This window comes from Ambystoma mexicanum, chromosome 2q (genome assembly GCF_040938575.1).
Source record: "Ambystoma mexicanum isolate Mex_15411 chromosome 2q, UKY_AmexF1_1, whole genome shotgun sequence".
Classification (NCBI taxonomy): Eukaryota; Metazoa; Chordata; class Amphibia; order Caudata; family Ambystomatidae; genus Ambystoma; species Ambystoma mexicanum.
Window position 1 is genome coordinate 748,982,696 of NC_090924.1, and position 19,873 is coordinate 749,002,568.

Genomic DNA, 19,873 nt, shown 5'->3' on the forward strand with positions numbered 1-19,873 from the left:
ATTTGAAGAACATCTTCTTGGTCTACTGAATCTCATTACCAAGAGCAAGACCCCCCCCTTATTATCCTTGGAGATCTTAACCTATGGGCTGAAGATCCCTCTTACATACTCGCAGTCTCTTTGCTTAAATCCCTGCAAGACATGGGTTTCTCGCAAAGAGCTACGGGTCCTACTCATATCAGAAGGCGCACCCTAAACTGGGTCATTACACACTCTCTGTACCCCCCGCAGGTTGTAATTAGCCCCTGTGTATGGTCTGATCATTGTCTGGTGAACGTATTAGTTGGGCTCCCAGCATCACCCACAAGAAGGGACCTTCTGCCCCGACTGGAAACCAAAGTCAGAAATGTTAAAAATGTTACGCCAGCCAACCTTTCCACACTGTTAACGGCTAGACTCGACCAAATTCGACAACTTTACCAACTCGTCGGACTTGGTGGATCATCTCACATCTACCATCGATTCCATCGTAGAAACCCTTGCTTGCCCCCATGAAAGCTAAAAAATTTAAACTGAGACCCATAAAAAAATACATGGTACAATGACAACATCACTGCGCTTCGACAAAATAAAAGACAACTTTAAAGAGTATGGTATAAGGACCCCAACCCTCACTCACTAAACTCCTATAAAGTGGCAGTAAACAAATTTAAAATAGCCATTATAGGGGCCAAGTCAGCTTAACTCAACAGAATCACGAATGCTTGGACAAGCCCTAGTGAACTGTTTAAAATCTTGAATGAATAACGATAAACCTAGTAACAACAACCATCTGTTTAAAGACTAGCATGTGTCAGACAATTCATAATGCATTTTCCTCCAAACTATTGAGGCACGCACAATCAAAGCTCTGCAGGGGAACATGGTCAGACTTGAAGCCACCCCCTCATCCCTGTCACACTCCGACCGTCGTCCATCCAACAAGGATATCTTCAGCTTTACCCCCTGCTCCAAGAGTGAAATCTCCAAAATCATTGGGTGACAGTTGCGTGGCTAACATTTTGAAAGGTGTCCTCCAATCATTGATCCCATGTATGACGAGATGTGTGAACCTCTCCTTCAGTAAAGATATGGTCCCTGCATCCCTGAAAGATGCCTAGCTCACCCCCACTGCTTATGAAATGCACCCTGGATCCAGCTATAGCCAAGAATGATTGACCGTTACATGTGTCCCTTTTTTTTCTTAAGATCACGGACAAGGTAGCCTACCTACAGCTCCAGGGTTAATTGAAAATAAGGCCATCATGGGGGTACGTCAGTCAGGGTTCAGAGCTAAGCACGGAACAGAAACACTATGGTGCACCTTAAATCCACCATGTCCAGCAGAAGTGACCAAGGACACACCACCCTGCTTATGCCGTTGGATCTCTCTGCGGCCTTTGACTTGGTAGATCACCCCCTTCTGGTAGCCAGACTAAAAGATCAGGTCTGCTGTTCAGCCTCAGTGGCTCAATAGATTGCATGCTTCCTACGGCGTCGTACCGCTAGATTCGCAGTAGGGTTGTGAAAGTTCTACTCCTACTAGCCCAAACCTGTGGCATTCCCCAGGGCTCATGTATTGCCCCCACACTTTTAAATATCTACATTAGACCGCTCCTCAGCCTCTTAGACAACCTGGGTGTACACTATGCTGACAACCAGGTCGTCCTTGAGTTCACTGGGGACCCCGCACAAGACTATTGCTATGAACACTGTCTACAGCGCCTTACAGTCCTGTATGGCCGCAAACTCTCTTGCCCTTAATGAGGGTACAACTGAGCTCCTATTGTGGCATCTGCTCCAAGGCTCAAGAAACTTAGATCAGCTTACAACAGTTTCAATATTGCCGTTAACTATTTGTGTAGCCAAAAGCGTAAAGACACTCAGTGTGAAACTCCCAAGTTTCACACACTTGATTCTCTTGCACATTCACAAACACGCGTCTACAACACATCTGGCCCTTTATTTCAGCCATCAACTGTGCTGTTCTGGCTACCGCCTTAGTGAACACAAAACTATACTACTGCAAAAGCCTGCTGGCTGGAACCACAAAAACCAATGTGAACGCCCATCAGTTCTCCCAAAACAGTGCAGTACATGCCATTTTTGATCTTGCTAAACAAGATCATGTCTCCGATGTCAGAAGGGAACTGCACTGGCTGCCGACAAGATCTCGACACTTGCCTACAAGCGTTGGACCAACATGGCCCCACTATATTTAAAGGACCGAACCAAAGCTAACCTACCAGGTCATTCCCTGGCCCCCAGGATAACTTGAAACTGGCCCAACCCAGATACAACCTTGCTAGGTTCAGCGGTACTCTATTTGACATACAGGCCGCTCTTGCCTGGAACGCACTTCTTGCCTCCATCAGAGCAGCCGGCACCATAGATCCTTTTAAAAAAACATGTGACATACCACCTCTTCAATCTTGCCCCAGGGTAGTGAGTCACGTCCTGCTCCCACTCCCCCTCTGGCACCGCAATCTGCTCTCTTGAACTGATCAGGCTGTGCGTCTGTCTCCTGTTTACCTGTTTTGTGTGCGCCCTGAGGCCTATGGGCATGCAGAGCGTTATACAAATTAAATACCACTCATGTTAACACATTTTTATTGTTTGCCTTTCTCGCTTTCTCCTTCTCCTCACACAAAGCTGCAATGCACCCAGTGTTATATCTTATAAGGGATTATCCTGCTGCTCTTACCCTCATACAGACTTTTTAAGACAGACTGATTTTCAAATGGATATTTCCCTTTTGTGAAAGGTACAGTGGGCTAAAGTGTGGCTAGGGACTCTCAAGTGGGTACCTTCTCAAGAAACCGGTCATTTAGCTGGGTTTGTTCTGGCAGAGGGGCATCTATGACTGTTTTGATCGTTTAAGGGACTTAGGTTTAGTCACCCTACGTTTCCTAGGGTCATCCAGGCAAGACCTGGACCCTGGGCTCACTGTGCTTAGATAGGCACAGATCCACCTCACTGACGAGGCCCAAAGAGGCTGAAACACGTGTCCGGGGTTGCTGTTGGTACTCTTATTCAGAAGAGAGGTGCCATAGCATTTCGGTGCTGGACTACCTATGTGGGAGGACAAAGACTTAAATGCAAATGGCTATTTCCCTTCTGTCAAAGGTACAGTGACCTAAATTGTGGCTGCGGATTTTCGAGTGGGTACATTCCCAAAGAACAGGTTATTTAGCCGTGTTCATTCTCATAGAGGGGCGCCTATGACTTTTGATCATACAGACTTTAGCCTCAATGTTAATACATTCATTTTAAGTATTATATCGAACTGTACCACAAATGTTAAATGATCTTCGTTATTTGCATTTCCAAATTGCACCCCTACAGTACCCATAGCTTCCAGGCCTGATTCTGCTGCCTAGAAGTCAGCTGGTGGCGCATGTGCATCACCCTGATGACCTAGCACATGATCAGTGTTTAATGAATGTGCAACATCAATACAATTAATTCAATCATCAAGCTACAATCCTCAAGCATCAGCCCTTTAATCGACGTTCCCTATTTTGTTGGTCTGGTGTTCACGATACAGATTAAAACTATCTAATAACAGAGCACAGGACTGTATGTATTTCAGAGGCCCATCCATTTGCAAGGCATACATTCGTTTTCAAATATTGATTAGCAGAATTTGCTAATTACATTTTTCTTGATTAGCAAACAAACCCATTTGATTAGCAATTTAATACTAATGTTTTTAATGCCACCAGAAGATACTTGTATCCAAGATATAAAAGGAGCAACAATATAGAAGTTATGTATACCGCTGAAGTAAGACATTAGTGAGATAAGTAAGGCCTTGCAGGTCTTGCAAATTCTTTCTGTAAAATGGCGCTTGTCACCACAACCCCAATTTAGTTTGCACACTGCTGCCACCCAGAGGCCAGCCATGCACAGTGAAAAGTTTATTTGACATTTACTGCAAACAAAGTAAAGTTTAAATACAAGTTTCCAACATCCCCTGCAAATGGTACTGCCCTTCTTAAAATCTATGCGACTATGCGAGTGGGTGAAAATACATTGCGAGACCTGGATGAGTGTCTGTAAAAAGGTTAGCTGCATGAATGGACACAAATAAATAGATATAATAAAAAGGCTCTCAAGACAGTTTGGCCAGTTCTCTACTGCAGGTGCAAATATATAATACAATCATAATCATAGAGCAAAGTGAGCTCTGGAGGCCAACTACAGTGTACAGTTTTGCATTAGGTCTGTAGATGTACAGACTGTATGAAACTATTGATCGCTACTTTAAGCAAATATCAAGTTAACTTTGTGTATTCATTATGTAAAAGACTAAGCAGAGTGGATGGCAAAGCAGGCAGAGAACTGGGCAAACTAGGCAGAATATTGTTGTTTGTGGCCATCTTACTTTCAGAGTAGCGGGTAGAAACCAACATGGTAAGATAGAATGTCAGGGAGTATGGGATCAGCTCATGGGTTGAGCACCAGTTGCAAGCTGTATGTAACCAGCAGGCCACAGGACTGTTTTCCATCAAAGCATTTAGCCACGTGGTCATGTACATTTTCAATGTTTCAATGTTCACTCATCATATGATGCATCTTCCCCAACAAAATGAAATCTAGTTGACACTGAGATTTAGATACACTTCACTGTAAAGCATGAAGACAATGCACTATTTTACAGTAGAATTACTGTAATTATTATGTAACCTATTACATTTTTAGAAACAGAAACAATAACTAACACATACTGGTATTTGGCAGACGGGCTACAGTTAGCTTAATAAGAATATTATCCCAATTATTTCTGGTTTGCAATTATTTGAAAAATAAAAATAAAATGTGTGTAGCACTCCCACACAGGCCTTTTTGGCACACAAATGAAGGGGCTGATTACTGCTGCACTCTCTCTCCATTAGCCCCTTTGTACTTGCAGTGAACAGAAAAAAGAGGGCAGAGAGAGCTCTGAAGGCAAGGCTGTGCTTTCATTGAACAGGGTAGCTTAAATAGCTAACTTTGCTACACAAGTGCCAATTTAATTAGCAAACCTACAGAATTGCATAGCAAATTGCTCCGCGGCACTGCTTATTTTATGCCTTGATTTGCTAGGAGTGGTATGGTGCAGTGATGGATTAAAATGCAATTAATCACCATACATTGAGAATAACATAGGGTGTTATGTCCGAGGATACACAACCACATTTCAAAAAGGGAAACAGTAGGTGTCAGAGCACATTTCTCTTGCTTTGCTTGGTAATTATTTTCATGCAGCACACTGCTCTGGGGACCCCTGCATGTGCTCTAAATGAGAGAGATGAGGTAAGAACACAAAAAGAAAGTGCCTAGATTAATCTTCGCCCCAGATCAACAAACCGTGGTTGGTCATGTGCCAAGCAAAGACATCTAACGACGAGCTGTGTTAAACTGTGTCCTGGCCTTTTCTTTGTGGGTTGGCGGACAGCTACGGCGTCTAATACATTTGAAAATCCAGCGGATTTATTGACAGTACCTTTGTCTGGACCATGCCCGGTCTCTGGTCCCTCAAGTGTTCCAGCGTCGCAGCAATATCAATCTCCTTAGCACCTGCAAGAAACCACAAATTGGGCTCAGTTCGGAGTGCACAGTAATCCAGGCTGCATCTGTCAGTCCCCTGCTCCCAGGCTCCCTTTGAGCGGGCAGGCCAATTGAAAATTATTCCATCCGTCCCTCAGCAAACCTGGCAGGCAGCTGCACACTTTGCATTCAGATTGAACAAACATACAAGCGACAAAAGGAGAAGCTCTGATGAGTATCCCTTGCTCACCCCCTCTATACAGCGCGCGACAAAACCCCTACCTATCCCAGGCACTGGGATCCCAGGCACTGGGATAGGTAGGGATATTACATTGGAAAGCATTATTTTGGTAGAATTCCCCTCTGTGGTGGAGTCCAAATTGAAATGAAACAAATAGCTTGAGGTTTGCACTGTCGAAATGGAACCCTGTGCATATTTTCTTTCAACGCTACATAACATGCTCCAAAAACGTACATAAAATACACAATAAAAATAAGTTAAAAAATATACATTATCATAGTTTAGCACTGAAACATCTGTCTTACGTTTTGAAGCTATGGGCCCGATTTACAAAATCGTCTTAAAATGGCGGAATCCCACTGAAAAAGACTTTGTGAATGAGGCTCTCTCCTGCACTTTTATTTCGAAATCTTAACATATAATAATACGCAACATGGACATACATGTTGCCACAAATATAGAACTGTGTATATGGCATTGATTAAAAATGAGCACTGACCAACATAAAAAAAATAAGATAATGGGATGTTTAATCTCAGCCACAGCTCAGATTTAAAAAAAAGTTGTTAATTCCCCCAGACAGCATAACCTCGTATCAATCACTATCGGACTCGGCCCACCCTCATGCAATCCAGAAAATAATGAAGACCCTTAAAACCGGCAACTTTGGCATATTTTTTAAACAAGAAGACAGCTTTCAGTAATCATCGGAGCAGAGACAATGCAACAACAGAATATTACAGCATATTACTAGCCTTCATAGAGCATCAGGTTCAGAGTCCGATGGATCAGAAGCTGATCTTTGCCTTGCTGGCAGATACTGTTTGTATGGGCCCCAAATATCACGGGGCTGTGCGCTCACAAGGGTGGTTAGCCTATAGTCGGCTTCCATGTCAAAACAATAAGCTATGCCTTTCAACCACTCCTTTCTAGGAGCCGCCCTCTTCCCCCACACCAGAGACACCCGCCTTTTAGTCAGGACCAATTATTAATCCGACGAGATGCTTCATCTGCCCTCGGACGTCGCTCATACCCTAATAGTGGCACCAAAGGATCAGGATCCACGTGTTCCCCTGTGTTGTCCCCCAGAATATGAAATACCTCAAACCCAAAAAGCCATAACCAAAGGGCATTGCCATGCCAGATAAAAAAAAGTGTTGGGAAATAGGAACACCTCACACACCCATCAGGGCTGTCTGGGAAAACTCTACCCATCGATTGGGTGCACTTGGACCCCCTGCCCCTCCCTGTGACCGTCTGTGCACTTGCACGATCTGAATGCGCCATGCCTGAAGATCGTCTGTTTCTCCCCCTGTTACCACCACTTAATTTCTCTTGGTGAAACTGCAGAATCGCTGTTAGGCCTATTTGCTGTCTCGACTGTTAAATGTATTCTATGCACTTACTCTGCCAGTGCAGACTATTAGTCTCAGAAATTCAAGCACTCTGAGCGACTGTTTCACCCCATGTTTCCCACCCTTCTTGAGCGCGTTGAAACACTTGCCGGTGTATAGGCACTCTATAAATAAACAATACAATATCATACTCAAAACTGCTGGTATAGCATAATAAGCTTGGTGTGGATACTTAAAGTGCAATAATGCATACAGACTATGTAGGGCCACATTTCTCATCTGGTTGCAACAGTAGCGCCAACCTCCCTGGGTATCAGACTGCGCAGTGGTTCATCCCATTTGAGATGTGCAGTTGCTGACCATCCCAACTTGCTGTCGATGACTCAGGCGTATATTTCAGACACCAATCCCCCTGTCCCTGTGGCCTCTATGGTGAAGAGAAGCAGGGGTGTAGCTTTGGGTGATTTAGGAAAGGTAGCAAATACCCCTTCACGGTGTGTTGGAAATACAGGAAAATATCCAGTGGAGCGCTGCCTCCCAGCATTTTAAAATCTTCCAGTGTAATAAACTGTCCCAGAGCAGTACTGGACTACCAAATAGGCAAAGTAAGCACCGGCCCATGGGCCCCACTCATTTTAGGGGCCCGAGACAGTGGATCAAAATAATATTGATTTGATCTTGAAAGAAAATTACAATCTAGCATTCTTAAATTGTTTCCAAAAGATAGACAAAAATGAATCAACTCAAAGAAACATAAACTTTACATTAAAGACTGTAAAGAGAAAATACTGTATTAATGTAATGTACCCATTTACAACTTAAAGTACATAAACCAGAGACATCAGATTCACATAACAGTTTGGTCCTCATCACAGGTTGGGCGATATCCCAGCAGTAAATCCTCTGGGATGCTGCCCAACACAAATTGCGTTATCGCAACTCAGTCTGGCGCTATTAGCGCCTGATCTTGAGTTGCGGGGGGAGGGTGGGTGGAAAATCCCTGTTAGCACCGCTGTAATAGCGCCAGCCAAAAATGGGCGGAAAATGGCAAGATTCTGGAGGTAAATCTCCAACTTTCCAGCCAAAATCAGGATTGGGCGGAGTGATAATGCAGCAGTAATAGCGTTACCACTGCATTTTTACTGCTCTGCCCAACCCATGATGAGGCCCTTTGTCTCTTGAAGGCTCATCTTCTGGAAGCTGTAACTTTGTAAATAAATCCTTTGCAAACTACGTACATCTAATGCACATACTAATAAAATTGGTTTATTAAAATTGTTGGTTAGTACAATGAAAAACGTATTAAGAGATCATTTGCACGGGGGGCCCCAACATTTTGACTGCCTAGCGGCCTCCACAGGCTTTAATCTGGTACTGCCCCAGAGGAAATAAATCTTGAAATCTACTCAACCCCAGTCTCTGCATACAATTCATATAATAATGTTTGCTAGTAAGAGAAACCCCAGGAATATGTTTAATGGGTAGGAGCAGGGAATACAGAGACACCACCCCATTATCTGACCTATCCTACGCCATGCCCTGTACATACAATGTACTATATTACCCAACCCTGTAGTGCTAGCAGGTGTCGTGAGCACCACTAACCTCAAACGTGACAGCTCTACCAATGCCCTTTCTATTTGGACATGTGGTCTATCATGAGTGGGGTTGCAACAGTAAGACCAGTAATGAGCTTGGGCGGCCAGGTAGTATGATTTGAAGTCAGGGATTGCCAACCCCCTCATTCGAGCAGCGCTATCAGCTTCCCCCGAGCCCAATCAGGGATGTTTACCAGCCCATATGAATGCAGAGATCATAGTGGCTCAATGATCCCAGCCAAGGAGGGGTTAGGCCAGTGCAGAAAGCAAGCATAGAAGTTTACAAAATGTAACCTGGCAACATCTGTAATCCATTTTTTCATACAAAAATCAATGCTTGCAGACCACCAGGGGGCGCGGAACATGCTGGACGTGTAAGTCCTGCGCTCCTGAATGCACCGCAGGGCCTAGTGGATACTGCCAGTCCCCGGCCTGGATTACCGGGCCCAGCCAGTGGAGAGCCCCTCTGCATGCGCCGGGCCCACCCCGAGACCCGCAGTGAAGACCTTCTGGGGTGAGACCGGGGTGCAGAGCCCCAAGAAAAGCCCACAGAGCACTCCCCAGCACCGGAGGCTGGTGTGCACCGGAGACGCCAGAGGCCCTAGACACCGAGGGCGGCCGACCCCGCAGCACCGCGACAAGGACTAGTAGAGCCGCACGCCCCCATCCTGTGCTCACGACCTGTGCCGGACGGTCGGGTCTCGGAGGAGGCGCGGCGACATAAGAGGCACGGGGCGACGGTCCCTCATCGTGGTTGGGGGCCGCGGGCTCTGGAGAAGCGCTTCCCGGGCCCCCGCCCTTCAACAGCGTACGGGGGACGGTGAGGAACGGAAGAGCGCCCACCAGCACACCAAGGGGAGCCTTGTTCCCGGGAGGCCCAGGGCCCCTCCCGAGTTCCCGTAGAAACACGGAGGCCGACACGAGGACCCGCAGACGGCCGCCCCCACAGGAGGAAACGGCCAACCCAGGATACCGGCCCAGAGCACCATCGAGGGAGGCACGGGGCGAGGACCCTCCACACGTGATCCCTGCCGACACGGGGTACCGGTCGGGTGTCCCGGACCCTGTGGACGTGGCCTGGGCCCCCACTGGCTACGGAGAGGAGCAGTTGAGCGCCAGTCAGCACGCCGGAGATAGCCCACCCAGAGCCCCATCTACCGCAGCCCGAGCCAAACTGTCGGCCCTGGACCCCCCAAAGTGACTGTGAAGTAAGGAGGTGAGGAGTGCGTGGGCGGGATGAGACAGACTGGATGCAGTGAAAGCGGGCTCCCTTCCCGCGCAACCTTTCCCCTGCGGCGTCCCTAGCTGGGGAGTAGGCCAGAGGGACCGAAGGTGCCGGGGATCGGACACCCTACCCGCCGAAGGTCCCGCCTGACAACACGGCACAGCCCCCCCCATAGAGCTGCTACCCAACACGAGGCGCTCCACGCAAGACCTTAGCACACCAGGCACGGGGAGGGCCTTGGGCCGTGGTTTACTTGTGGTCTACACCACAGGGTCCCCCGCGAGAGGACCCCGGACAGAGGCACCACCCCTGGATGCGTCAAGACACCCAGACCCTGGAGAGCACGCCGACATTGGGGGCGATCTCGTCGCTCCAGCGCTTCCGACGGCCCAACTCAGCCACGAGGGAGGCCCCCAGAGACACCATGCCCTCAGGCGGCGAACCCCCCCCCTGCACCACTCACGAGGGAGGATCTCAAGGACATCCTCCATGAGATCAAGGCAATCCGGACAGATATACAAGCGTCCATAGTGGATCTCAAGGGGAGGGTGAACACCTTAGAGGAGAAAATGGAGGGGATGGAAAACAACCACCTCCAGACGGACCTCCTGGACATGAAATACGAGGCGAGGCTAACAGACCTAGAGATAAGAGATGAGGACATAACCTTGAAGATGGACGATTTGGAAAACAGAGAGCGCCGGAACAACCTGCGTATCATGGGTGTGTCGCAGGAGAGAGGGGAGACAGCGGCGGATGTGGGGAGGAAGGTCCAGGGCCTGATAAACCAGCTCTTCGCTTTAGAGGGGGGCAAAGAGGTCCAGCTGGAGAGAGAGCATCGAGGTGGAGGGGGTGCAGGTGGAGATCCAAAGTCCATTGTGATGAGGTCCCTCCGCTACAGGGAGAAAATGGAGTTCCTGGAGAAGGCAAAGAGGCTGGGGAGCTTTATCTTTGAAGGCGACACAATTAAGATTTACCAGGACTTATCGTATCTTACGCTCACCCGCAGAAGAGAAGGTCGTCCGCTCACCCAGTGGCTTACTGCTCAAAACATAAGATACAGATGGTCCTTCCCCTTCGTCCTGTCCTTTCAACGCGCTGGGGTGGACTACAGAGTGACCAGTGGCAAGGAGGCCTCGCAAGTACTGCAAGTGATCAAGGGGGTCGCCCTGGGGGAGGAAGACGAGGTGGGCACCCAAGCATCGGGTGACACCAGGAGAGAACCGGCTGGCCCTTGGGCCACGAAGAAGGAGACAAAGGGCAGAAGGAAATTCAGGAAACCGAACACCCCGACATCGGAGGCCGAAGGGGACTAGGTGCAGTAAGACAAACCAACTGGAAGATTAAGATTAGTTTGCTAGCAACCCCGGCCGGGGACGCGAGTTTCATCAAGAGAACTGCGGTGCAGGAACACGCTCACACCCTGGTGGCTTGCCCGTTAGCAGGCGTCATGCAAGAGGGAGAGAAAAGGGAGGGGGGAGGCAAGGGGATGGGAGACAAAGACCTTGGGGCACAGGATATATCCATTTTGGTAAAGAAGCGGGGCAGCTCTCACAGGACCGGGAAAACAATTAATCCATCAGAGAGAAGCAATGACAGACAATGAAGAAAGGGGCCGGGTCGAGTCGCTTAGGATAGGCTCCCTTAACGTCAAGGGGCTTAAGTCCCCAACGAAGCGCTCCCTCCTAGGAAGGGAAATGAGAAACGGGAGAGTGGATATTATGTTTGTACAAGAAACCAGGACGGTGAGGGGGGAGGAGAGGGCCATCCCTGGACCACACTTGGGTCAGACCTTCTGGGCATCCGGCCACATAAAGAAAGGAGGAGTCGGTATCCTGCTCCATAGGAACCAGAAATTAATGGAAGTGTCCACTTGGGAGAGGGAGGATGGGAGAGCCCTGGTAGTGTCCGGTAAGTTACATAATACCAGAGTCATCCTTGCAACAATATATTGCCCCAACACGGGTCAGAGGGAATTCGTTCAAGAGGCCCTGGGGGAGGTGATGGCTAAAGCAGATGGCCTTTTGCTCCTGGGGGGGGACTTTAATATGTGGGCGGACCGAGAGCTGGACCATAGTGGGAACGCAGGCCCTCCGAATAGCAGTGGGGGAACGCCTCACGGGGCGTTGCGGGAAATAATGTGGGAGCAGGGGCTGGTGGACATATGGCGGGAGCTGCACCCGAGGCGCAAGGGATACACCTTCCACTCTGCAGCCCACGGCACTAGAACTAGAATAGATTATCTTTTCATTGGAAACCAGCACATGAGCAGAATAGAGGCCGCGGAGATTCGGCCCGTTAGCTGGTCAGACCACAATATGGTCTGGTCTGACGTCTGTATGGCAGGCCTGAAACCCAGGGAATCTCTATGGAAATGCAACGATTTCCTGTTGAGAGACGTGGTCTTTAAGGAAGAAATGGCAACAGCGATTAGAGAATTCTTTGAGGTAAATGACACGGGGGAAGTCAACAGGGAGATTGTGTGGGAGGCGGCAAAGGCAACCTGGAGAGGTAGGCTAATTAGTGAAGGTGCCTCCAAAAAAAGGGTTAGGACCCTCCTGACCCACAGATTAAGATCGGAGATAATTATGTTAGAAAGGTCGGAGGGGAAGATGGAGACAGAGAGAGAGAGGGACCTGGGCATCGCAAGGGAAAAAAGAAAAGAATTGCGGGAAATGGAGATGGGCAAGATTGTTGCGGGACTCCAACATTTGCGTCAAAAATATTATGAAAAAGGGGACAAGGCGGACGCCATGCTGGCAGCAAAACTTCGAGGCCAGAGGGCGGATAGATGGGTGGCGAGGTTAAGTAGTGGGTAGGAAGGGGATGTATCCGACCCGGAAGAGATTGCAGAGAAATTTGCGTCTTTTTATGAGGCCCTGTATGGGAGAGAGGGGGAGACTTGGATGATTATCTCAAGGGGGTCACCCTCCCGGCTCTTGAACCCCTAGAAGCATCAATCCTCGATGCCCCGATAACAGAGGAGGAGGTACTAAGAGCCATAGCGGGCCTGAAGAGGGGTAGGGCCCCAGGAGAGGATGGGTTCACAGCAGACTTTTACACGGCCTTCTCGGGTCTCCTGGCAGGGTTCCTGGCAGGTCTCTTCTCCCACATAATGGAGACAGGCAGAGCGCCCACATCCTTTGGCAAAGCGCTAATTACAGTAATCCCGAAGGAGGGGAAGGACCCGGCGGATAGCCGCTCCTATAGACCTATTTCCCTCCTGAATGTGGATGCAAAGCTATTCACCAGAATCATTGCTACTAGGCTCGACGGTCATATGCTGAGGCTAGTTCATCCCGATAAGGTGGGTTTTATACAGGGTAGGCAGGGGGCCGACACAATGCGGAAGACCCTACATCTGATGAGGGAGGCAGCTACAAGGGGTGGAAACCCAGTTTTGGTCTCGATCGACGCAGAGAAGGTGTTCGACCGGGTCGACTGGGAATTCCTCCAGGGGGTACTCAAGAAACTGGGGCTGGGAACTGGGATCATACGAGCGATCAAAGCCTTATATGTGTCACCAACTGCCAGAGTCACAGTCAATGGGTGCCTGTCACGAGTCTTCCACCTCCAAAGAGGTACGAGGCAGGGCTGCCCTCTTTCCCCACTCCTCTTCGCCATGACAATGGAAGTATTAGCAGAGTATATCAGGGGCTCCCCGGGGGTTCAGGGAATTGAGGTGGGGGAACGTACCTTTAAACTGGGTCTTTACGCAGATGATATCTTGCTTCACCTCCGGGAACCAACAAGGTCAGTCCCGGCAGCCCTGCAGGATATTGAACGGTACGGTCGATTCTCAGGCTTTAAGGTGAATATTAGCAAGTCCATGATTTTTCCGTTTGCCTCTGATACGGATAGAAATGTTACTGAACTTATCCCACTACGCTTGCAGATCTGTACAGAAGGGATAAAATATCTGGTGATCAACATAGTACGCCCCGGTGAGGATCTGAACCAGGCCAACTACCCCCCACTATTTGATAAACTGTTCAGAGAAATGGAGAGCTGGGGGAAGGGGCAGATCTCCTGGATGGGAAGGATAAATGCTATAAAAATGAACCTGCTCCCCAGAGTGCTGTATGTCTTCCAGATGCTCCCCTTGGAAGCCCCAGACACATACCTCAGAGAAGCCAAGAGGCGCATAATGAAGTTTATATGGCAGGGCCGGAGACACAGAATAGGGTATGAGACCCTCACCCTTCCCAAAGATAGAGGGGGGGTCGCCTTGCCGGACTTGACAGTCTACTACAGGGCAGCCCAACTCAGGGCCTTGGCCCCACATCTTAGAGAGGACCCCAATAAACAATGGGTATACATTGAAAATCACTACCTGCACCCAGTCACTGTAGGCGAATGGCTATGGGTCCCTTTAAAAAAGCTCCCCAAAAGAATCAGGGATCACCCGATACTGGGTACAATGTGGAAGGCGCTAGCGGGGAAGGGAAATAGAGAGAAAGTCACGACATGGCCTTCGCCCCTGAGCCACATCTGGTCCACTCCAGTGCTAGAGGAAATCCCAGGCCACGAACACTACCAGTCATGGTTCGACGCAGGCCTCTGCAGGGTCGGCCAACTGGTGAGGGAGGACACCTTCATAAGCATCCAGGAGCTCGAGGAGGCTCTGGGAATTGGCAGGCTCTCCCCACTTCTATACCTTCGCCTTAAGGGAATTCTCATGAAACCAAAGCTAAAGCCCTGCATACAAAGAAAGCTCACCCCGGTCGAGAAAATCCTAGACTCCCACACGGAAATGAAAGGCCTTATCTCTCTCCTGTACGGAGCTCTCTTAATCCCCCGTGAGGGATCGATTAAAAGTCTTAGAGGGAAATGGGAAAGGGACCTGGGCTGGGACATTGGGGATGGGATCTGGTGGAAATTATGTAGCAGGGCATTCAAGACATCTATTTCCTGCCAGTACAAGACACATGCCATCAAACTGCTTCATAGGTGGCAATATGACCCGATCACCCTCTCCAGGATGTTCCCAGACGTTGCCCCATTGTGTTGGCACGGTTGCGGTGAGAGGGCCAACTATTGGCACATGTGGTGGTCCTGCGAGAAGGTCCAAGTTTATTGGTCGGAGGTGCTCAGTTGGCTTAAGGACGCGGGGGAAGGGGGTCTATCCATTGGAGCCACTCACACTATTATTTGGGCTACAGCAGAAGGATGAGCACTGGGAGAAGCTCCCGGACTTGACACACTCCTTACTCCTAGCAGCTAGGGCTGCACGGGCCAGGACATGGAAGAGAGCGGCACTCCCCTCAAGGAGAGAATGGGTGACAGTGGCCAAGGACATTTATTTTATGGATAGACTAACAGCAGCACTTCATGGCTCCAGCTCGCAGCTCGAGGCCGACTGGCTACAATTCATGGAGGTGTTCGCCAGCACAAACTGTGAGCCTGAAAGGTTATATGGCCACTCCACCCGGCCCGAAACCAGTTTCAGGATTGAACTTATTTTACGCTTCCAAGGAAAGCTGATTCATTGCGTCTTTTTATATGCCCGGTCGGCGCTGCCCGAAGAAATTATCCACAGAAACGTGGAGCCTGTGCCCCAAGAAGGGGGATTTTGAGGGGAGTGGGGGGGGAGGGTGAATACAGTGGAGAGTTACGGTCTTTGTTTGAAGTTGATAGGGGCATGTGCCCTAATGTAATCTTTTTTCAGAGCTCTTTGTTGTTCAGAAAACCAATAAAAATATAATTTAAAAAAAAAATCAATGCTTGCGACATGGCTGAACATGGACTGCAGAAGCTCAAGAAGAGTTTCTATGTCCCAGGTAAAGGTGCAATATAAGGGTCAGACATTGAGTTATGGATACCCGAGATAACGTCCTCAAAATACCCTTAATTGTGCTTTTGTAGGGCACAAGTCTTTTTATATCAAATATTAAATAGATGAGATGAAATGCTACTCTCACCTTGGATAGAATATTACTCTTATGTATTTGTGTGCTTGGAAGGAGGGCCTCATATTGGAACAAGGAGATGCCTCATCATTTCTTTCTCTGTTTGTACATTTTGGATTCTAAAGGGTTGGTAAAGAATTTTGACAGTTACTTCAGTTGGAACTCTGGAACACTAACTTGGTCAGGGCATTGATGGAAATAGAACTCTGAACTTTAGGAACACCATCATGCAACTTAGCTACTAGACCACATCTTCTGCACTGACCTACTGCTGGCAATGTCAGCCAGGCTGCACAGGTATAACTCAATGATGACGGAAGTGCCTCTTTGGATTTTTGTTGCTTGAAGAGATCAAGAACCTGGATAAAGATTTTAAACAATGTTTGGCCTATTGTTCCTCACAAAGAAAGGTTGTTTTTGCCACGAAGTAAAACACTCCAGACCTGATGGGGGTTATCTAATCATTAAATTGACAAAATATTGGAAGTGGACATTCGATAAGGATTTAGATGGTATTGTTAACACTGAAGGGAGAGAAAAAGAAAACCCACTGTTGTACTGTTGGTGGAGATATAGAATAGTGATTGGTTGGCTGTGAAAAGATGATTCAAACCATCTTTGGTATACAGCATCTGGTGCTACTTTGTTTATGGAAGGAGAACTGGCAAAAAAAGGTATGCATATACGTTCTGTTAATATAAGACCAATTAATCTTGGAGAAATAGGTGTGATCAACCAGGTCTGAATATAGCAGAAACAATTCAGAGCCGCACTTCTACAAACCAACAGTGACCCCAATCATAAAGGTAAAACAGGCACAGCCAAGAGTGTTACCTCATTAACCTTTTGTGGCAATGTAGGCTGAGGGCAGGCTATACTCTAAGAAAAGGGTGGCAATGTGATCCAGTAGCAACCAAATCACTGAAGTATAACTGTCTAAAATAAAGTGAATGTCCAATAACGGTTCTATAATACTATATATACACTAATTGAACACATCACTGTACAAACAACTATTACAACACTATAAAACTCGACCTGTTTGACGGAAAGAGAACGAAATGCAGAATGTAATGGTGCAACACTGAGTTTGCAGCAGGGATGAAAAGGATGCAAGGAATGCAATAAGGATATGTCTTTTAGTGGAAAAGGGTGAAAAAGGGACTTAGCCAATCGCTAGTGCCCATAAAAGGTGGACATGGGGGACTCAAAGTATATTAATCCAATGTTAGGCAGTTGAAAAACCTTGAACCAGACTGAGCTGTACTGTGGTGAGTCTTGGGGTCAAGTGGCAAGCTGGTGTCTACTTTGTTTGAAGGGGAGCTGAGTGTGATTTGAGTGTGGTGTTGGGGTTGTGTAGTTCAGAAGGCTCACCAGGGTTGGCTTGCATGTCGAGTTGGATCAAGATGTTGACAACCATTGGTTCAGGGTGGCAAGTGACACGATGCTCTAGCTGTTGGAGTCGAGATCTATCGGTTCGATGTGGTGACCTTGGTGATCCGATGCAAGGTTCAAAGAGGTAGCGGTACAAGTTGGTCACAGTGGCAAGAAGGTTGCTTGAGTTGAACAGGTGATGTGCTCCATTTGGCACAATGGGTCAACGAACCATTTCAGTTGATGCAAAGAAGCAGTTGTTTGAATATTCAATAAACTGCCAAAAGCAGCACCGGAGGGTCCCTCTGGTTGAAATGCTGTGAAATACAGTTTTCCAGGTGTGATGTGGCAGAACAGACAGCCTGGCTAACCTGGCCCTCCAGATGCTGTGAGCCACACTGAAGGATTTCTAGGACAGTGTCAGAGCTTTCTGGTTCTGCTCACCAGCCTAGGAAGGTTTAGTGCAGAGTTGCAGGCCCTCATCCTCAGCAGGCGTCACCCCCAATGTGCCCTGGGAGTGGGTAGAGAGCAGAGCTTGCATCTGTCTTCAAATCCTCCTTCGCCTCAATGGTTGAGGGATTTTGATAGATCAACTCTCCAAAAAGAGGTACAAAGGAAGTCTTCCACAAGTCCTGGATAGCCCAGAAATGAAACAACAAAGGAGTGGTAGGCCCCCTCTTTTATAGGCAAAGGTCCACAGGTGATTGGACAAAAGCAAACCTGCTTTAAGGAGTTGAGACAAGTGGACTTTGACTGCTTGCATCATACACAAAGTGTTTGTGCCAATGGAAGTGGAGGAGACCGGAAGGAATGAGAGGTAGAGAGAAACAAGATGATGGAACCCTGCCAACTCATGCTGAGTTCTCTCTGGCTGCACTAAGCCCATCCCATTCTTGAACCCAGAGCATCAAAGGCACTTTGGTATGCAACACCCTGGTGTGAGGTTAGTCCTTTTGTGTAGCATGTGGCCTTTGATTCCCGTTTCCCGGGACAGATGCAGTGAGGGGCTGCCTTGCTAGAGAGGCACTACCTGACCTCACAAAGGATCAAAAGGGAGACACCCTCCTTTGGCACCTGTGCTGCCGGTAGCAGAAGAGATGGACAGTCTAGGGAGAATTGTGTATACAAAAGGTGAACCCAGAATTTGTTTTTAACTTTAACGAGGGGTTTGTGTTGCATAAGGGTTAATATAACTGAGAGAACAAAGGGAACACAAAATGTCTCCTGCTCCTGCAGTGTGTGTGTATCAGAAAACCATTATTGATCTCTAAAACCATGTCAGAAAAACACAACCCGAAGTGCCGGGTGTGCAAACCTTCTTTCACCAGAGAACCTTTGGGTCTGTTTGTTATAAAGAAGAGTAAACAATTATGCAAAACATAGGACCCTCCAGGGTACATAGAATTTATTATTCACCTGTCTATATCTGGTTCCTATTCACCAAGTAGTAATAAAATATAGCTCATTCTTTAAGACACCTTTTCACATAAAAAAACAGAACAGAAAATTCACATCTGACTTCTAACATGTAGTCATATACATAAAATTAATAAAATCCCAAGTGGCACTTTACTTGAACCCAAGTTGTGATACATTTTTATTAATTGTATGTATATGATTATATGTTAGAAGTCAGATGTGAATTGTTTGTTTTGTTTTTATGTGAAAATGTGTCTTAAAGAATGAGCTATATTTTATTACTACTACTACTACTTTGGCCCACAAACTGTTCTCCATTTGGTCAGTATGTTCTATTTCAGGCCAGTGAAAGCTTGAAGCATGGGTAATCAGTGTGGAAGTATACATTTAGAATACACCAATATGTACGATATATGATATAATAAGTCTTTTATAACGTGCCTGTACACAAGTGTTTCTAGGAGTGACAAGACAAGGGAGGACAGAAGGTGGACAAAACAACAATGTTACTAGGCCTTGTGTCGATCAGATCGCGCAAATGTCGGGGGTGTGAGGGGAGAAGTGCTGGGGGGAGTGCAAAGTAACTACTAAGTGCAGCAGGGAGGTGGCTCATAAGTGCAGACAGTCAGTGGACTGTAGGGTTGCAGATACAGCCCCTTAAGTGGTTGGGAGGCCCGGAGGCAGTGCAAGGACAACCGGCTGAGTAGGAACCTGGTCACATAAATTCAGTGGGTGGCCAGGTATCCAGTGTGTGCAGCATACAGGGACATCAGCAAGGGAGAGGGCGAGAGAAAGCAGAAGTGAAAAGGAAGGTCTTGAGTTGCTTCCAGAACCTTAGGTGCTCCTGCTCAAGCTTGAGAGAGGCAGGGAGGCTGTTCAAGAAGTAGGCCCTACCGAGGACACAGATCTACCCACATTAAATTAATAGGACAACAGTTAAAGTTGTCTTTGCTTTTGAGTGATTTAGAAGATGTGTCACTCCCCACAGAGCAGGGACAAGCAGGGAAGAATCAACTAGGCACTCATTGATGTTGGAATCTGATGACAGGCAGCTACTAGAATAGACATTTACCGTAGGTCTGAAGGCAGCGGTGTGCCTAAACATTAAAGCTGTGTTACATTAGGTTAATCATCGAAGTGTGATAAAGAAGGGATCCTAATAATATGCGATGTGTAATAAAACATTTGCTATAACCACCCAGGCCAGAGAATGCATGACGTGGTCTAGTGATGTTCAGGAG

The 19,873-nt window shown here is 47.6% G+C and overlaps 1 protein-coding gene across 2 annotated transcripts in view; it reads right to left on the reverse strand.

The window, feature by feature from the left end:
* PTPRN2 (protein tyrosine phosphatase receptor type N2) overlaps nt 1-19,873 on the reverse strand; it is a 3,479,756-nt gene that overhangs the window by 31,447 nt on the left and 3,428,436 nt on the right. For both annotated transcript variants that reach the window (XM_069647979.1, XM_069647978.1), the window contains exon 22: nt 5,468-5,541. In XM_069647979.1, the coding sequence (XP_069504080.1) occupies nt 5,468-5,541 (74 nt within the window). The remainder of the gene's footprint in view (nt 1-5,467; nt 5,542-19,873) is intronic.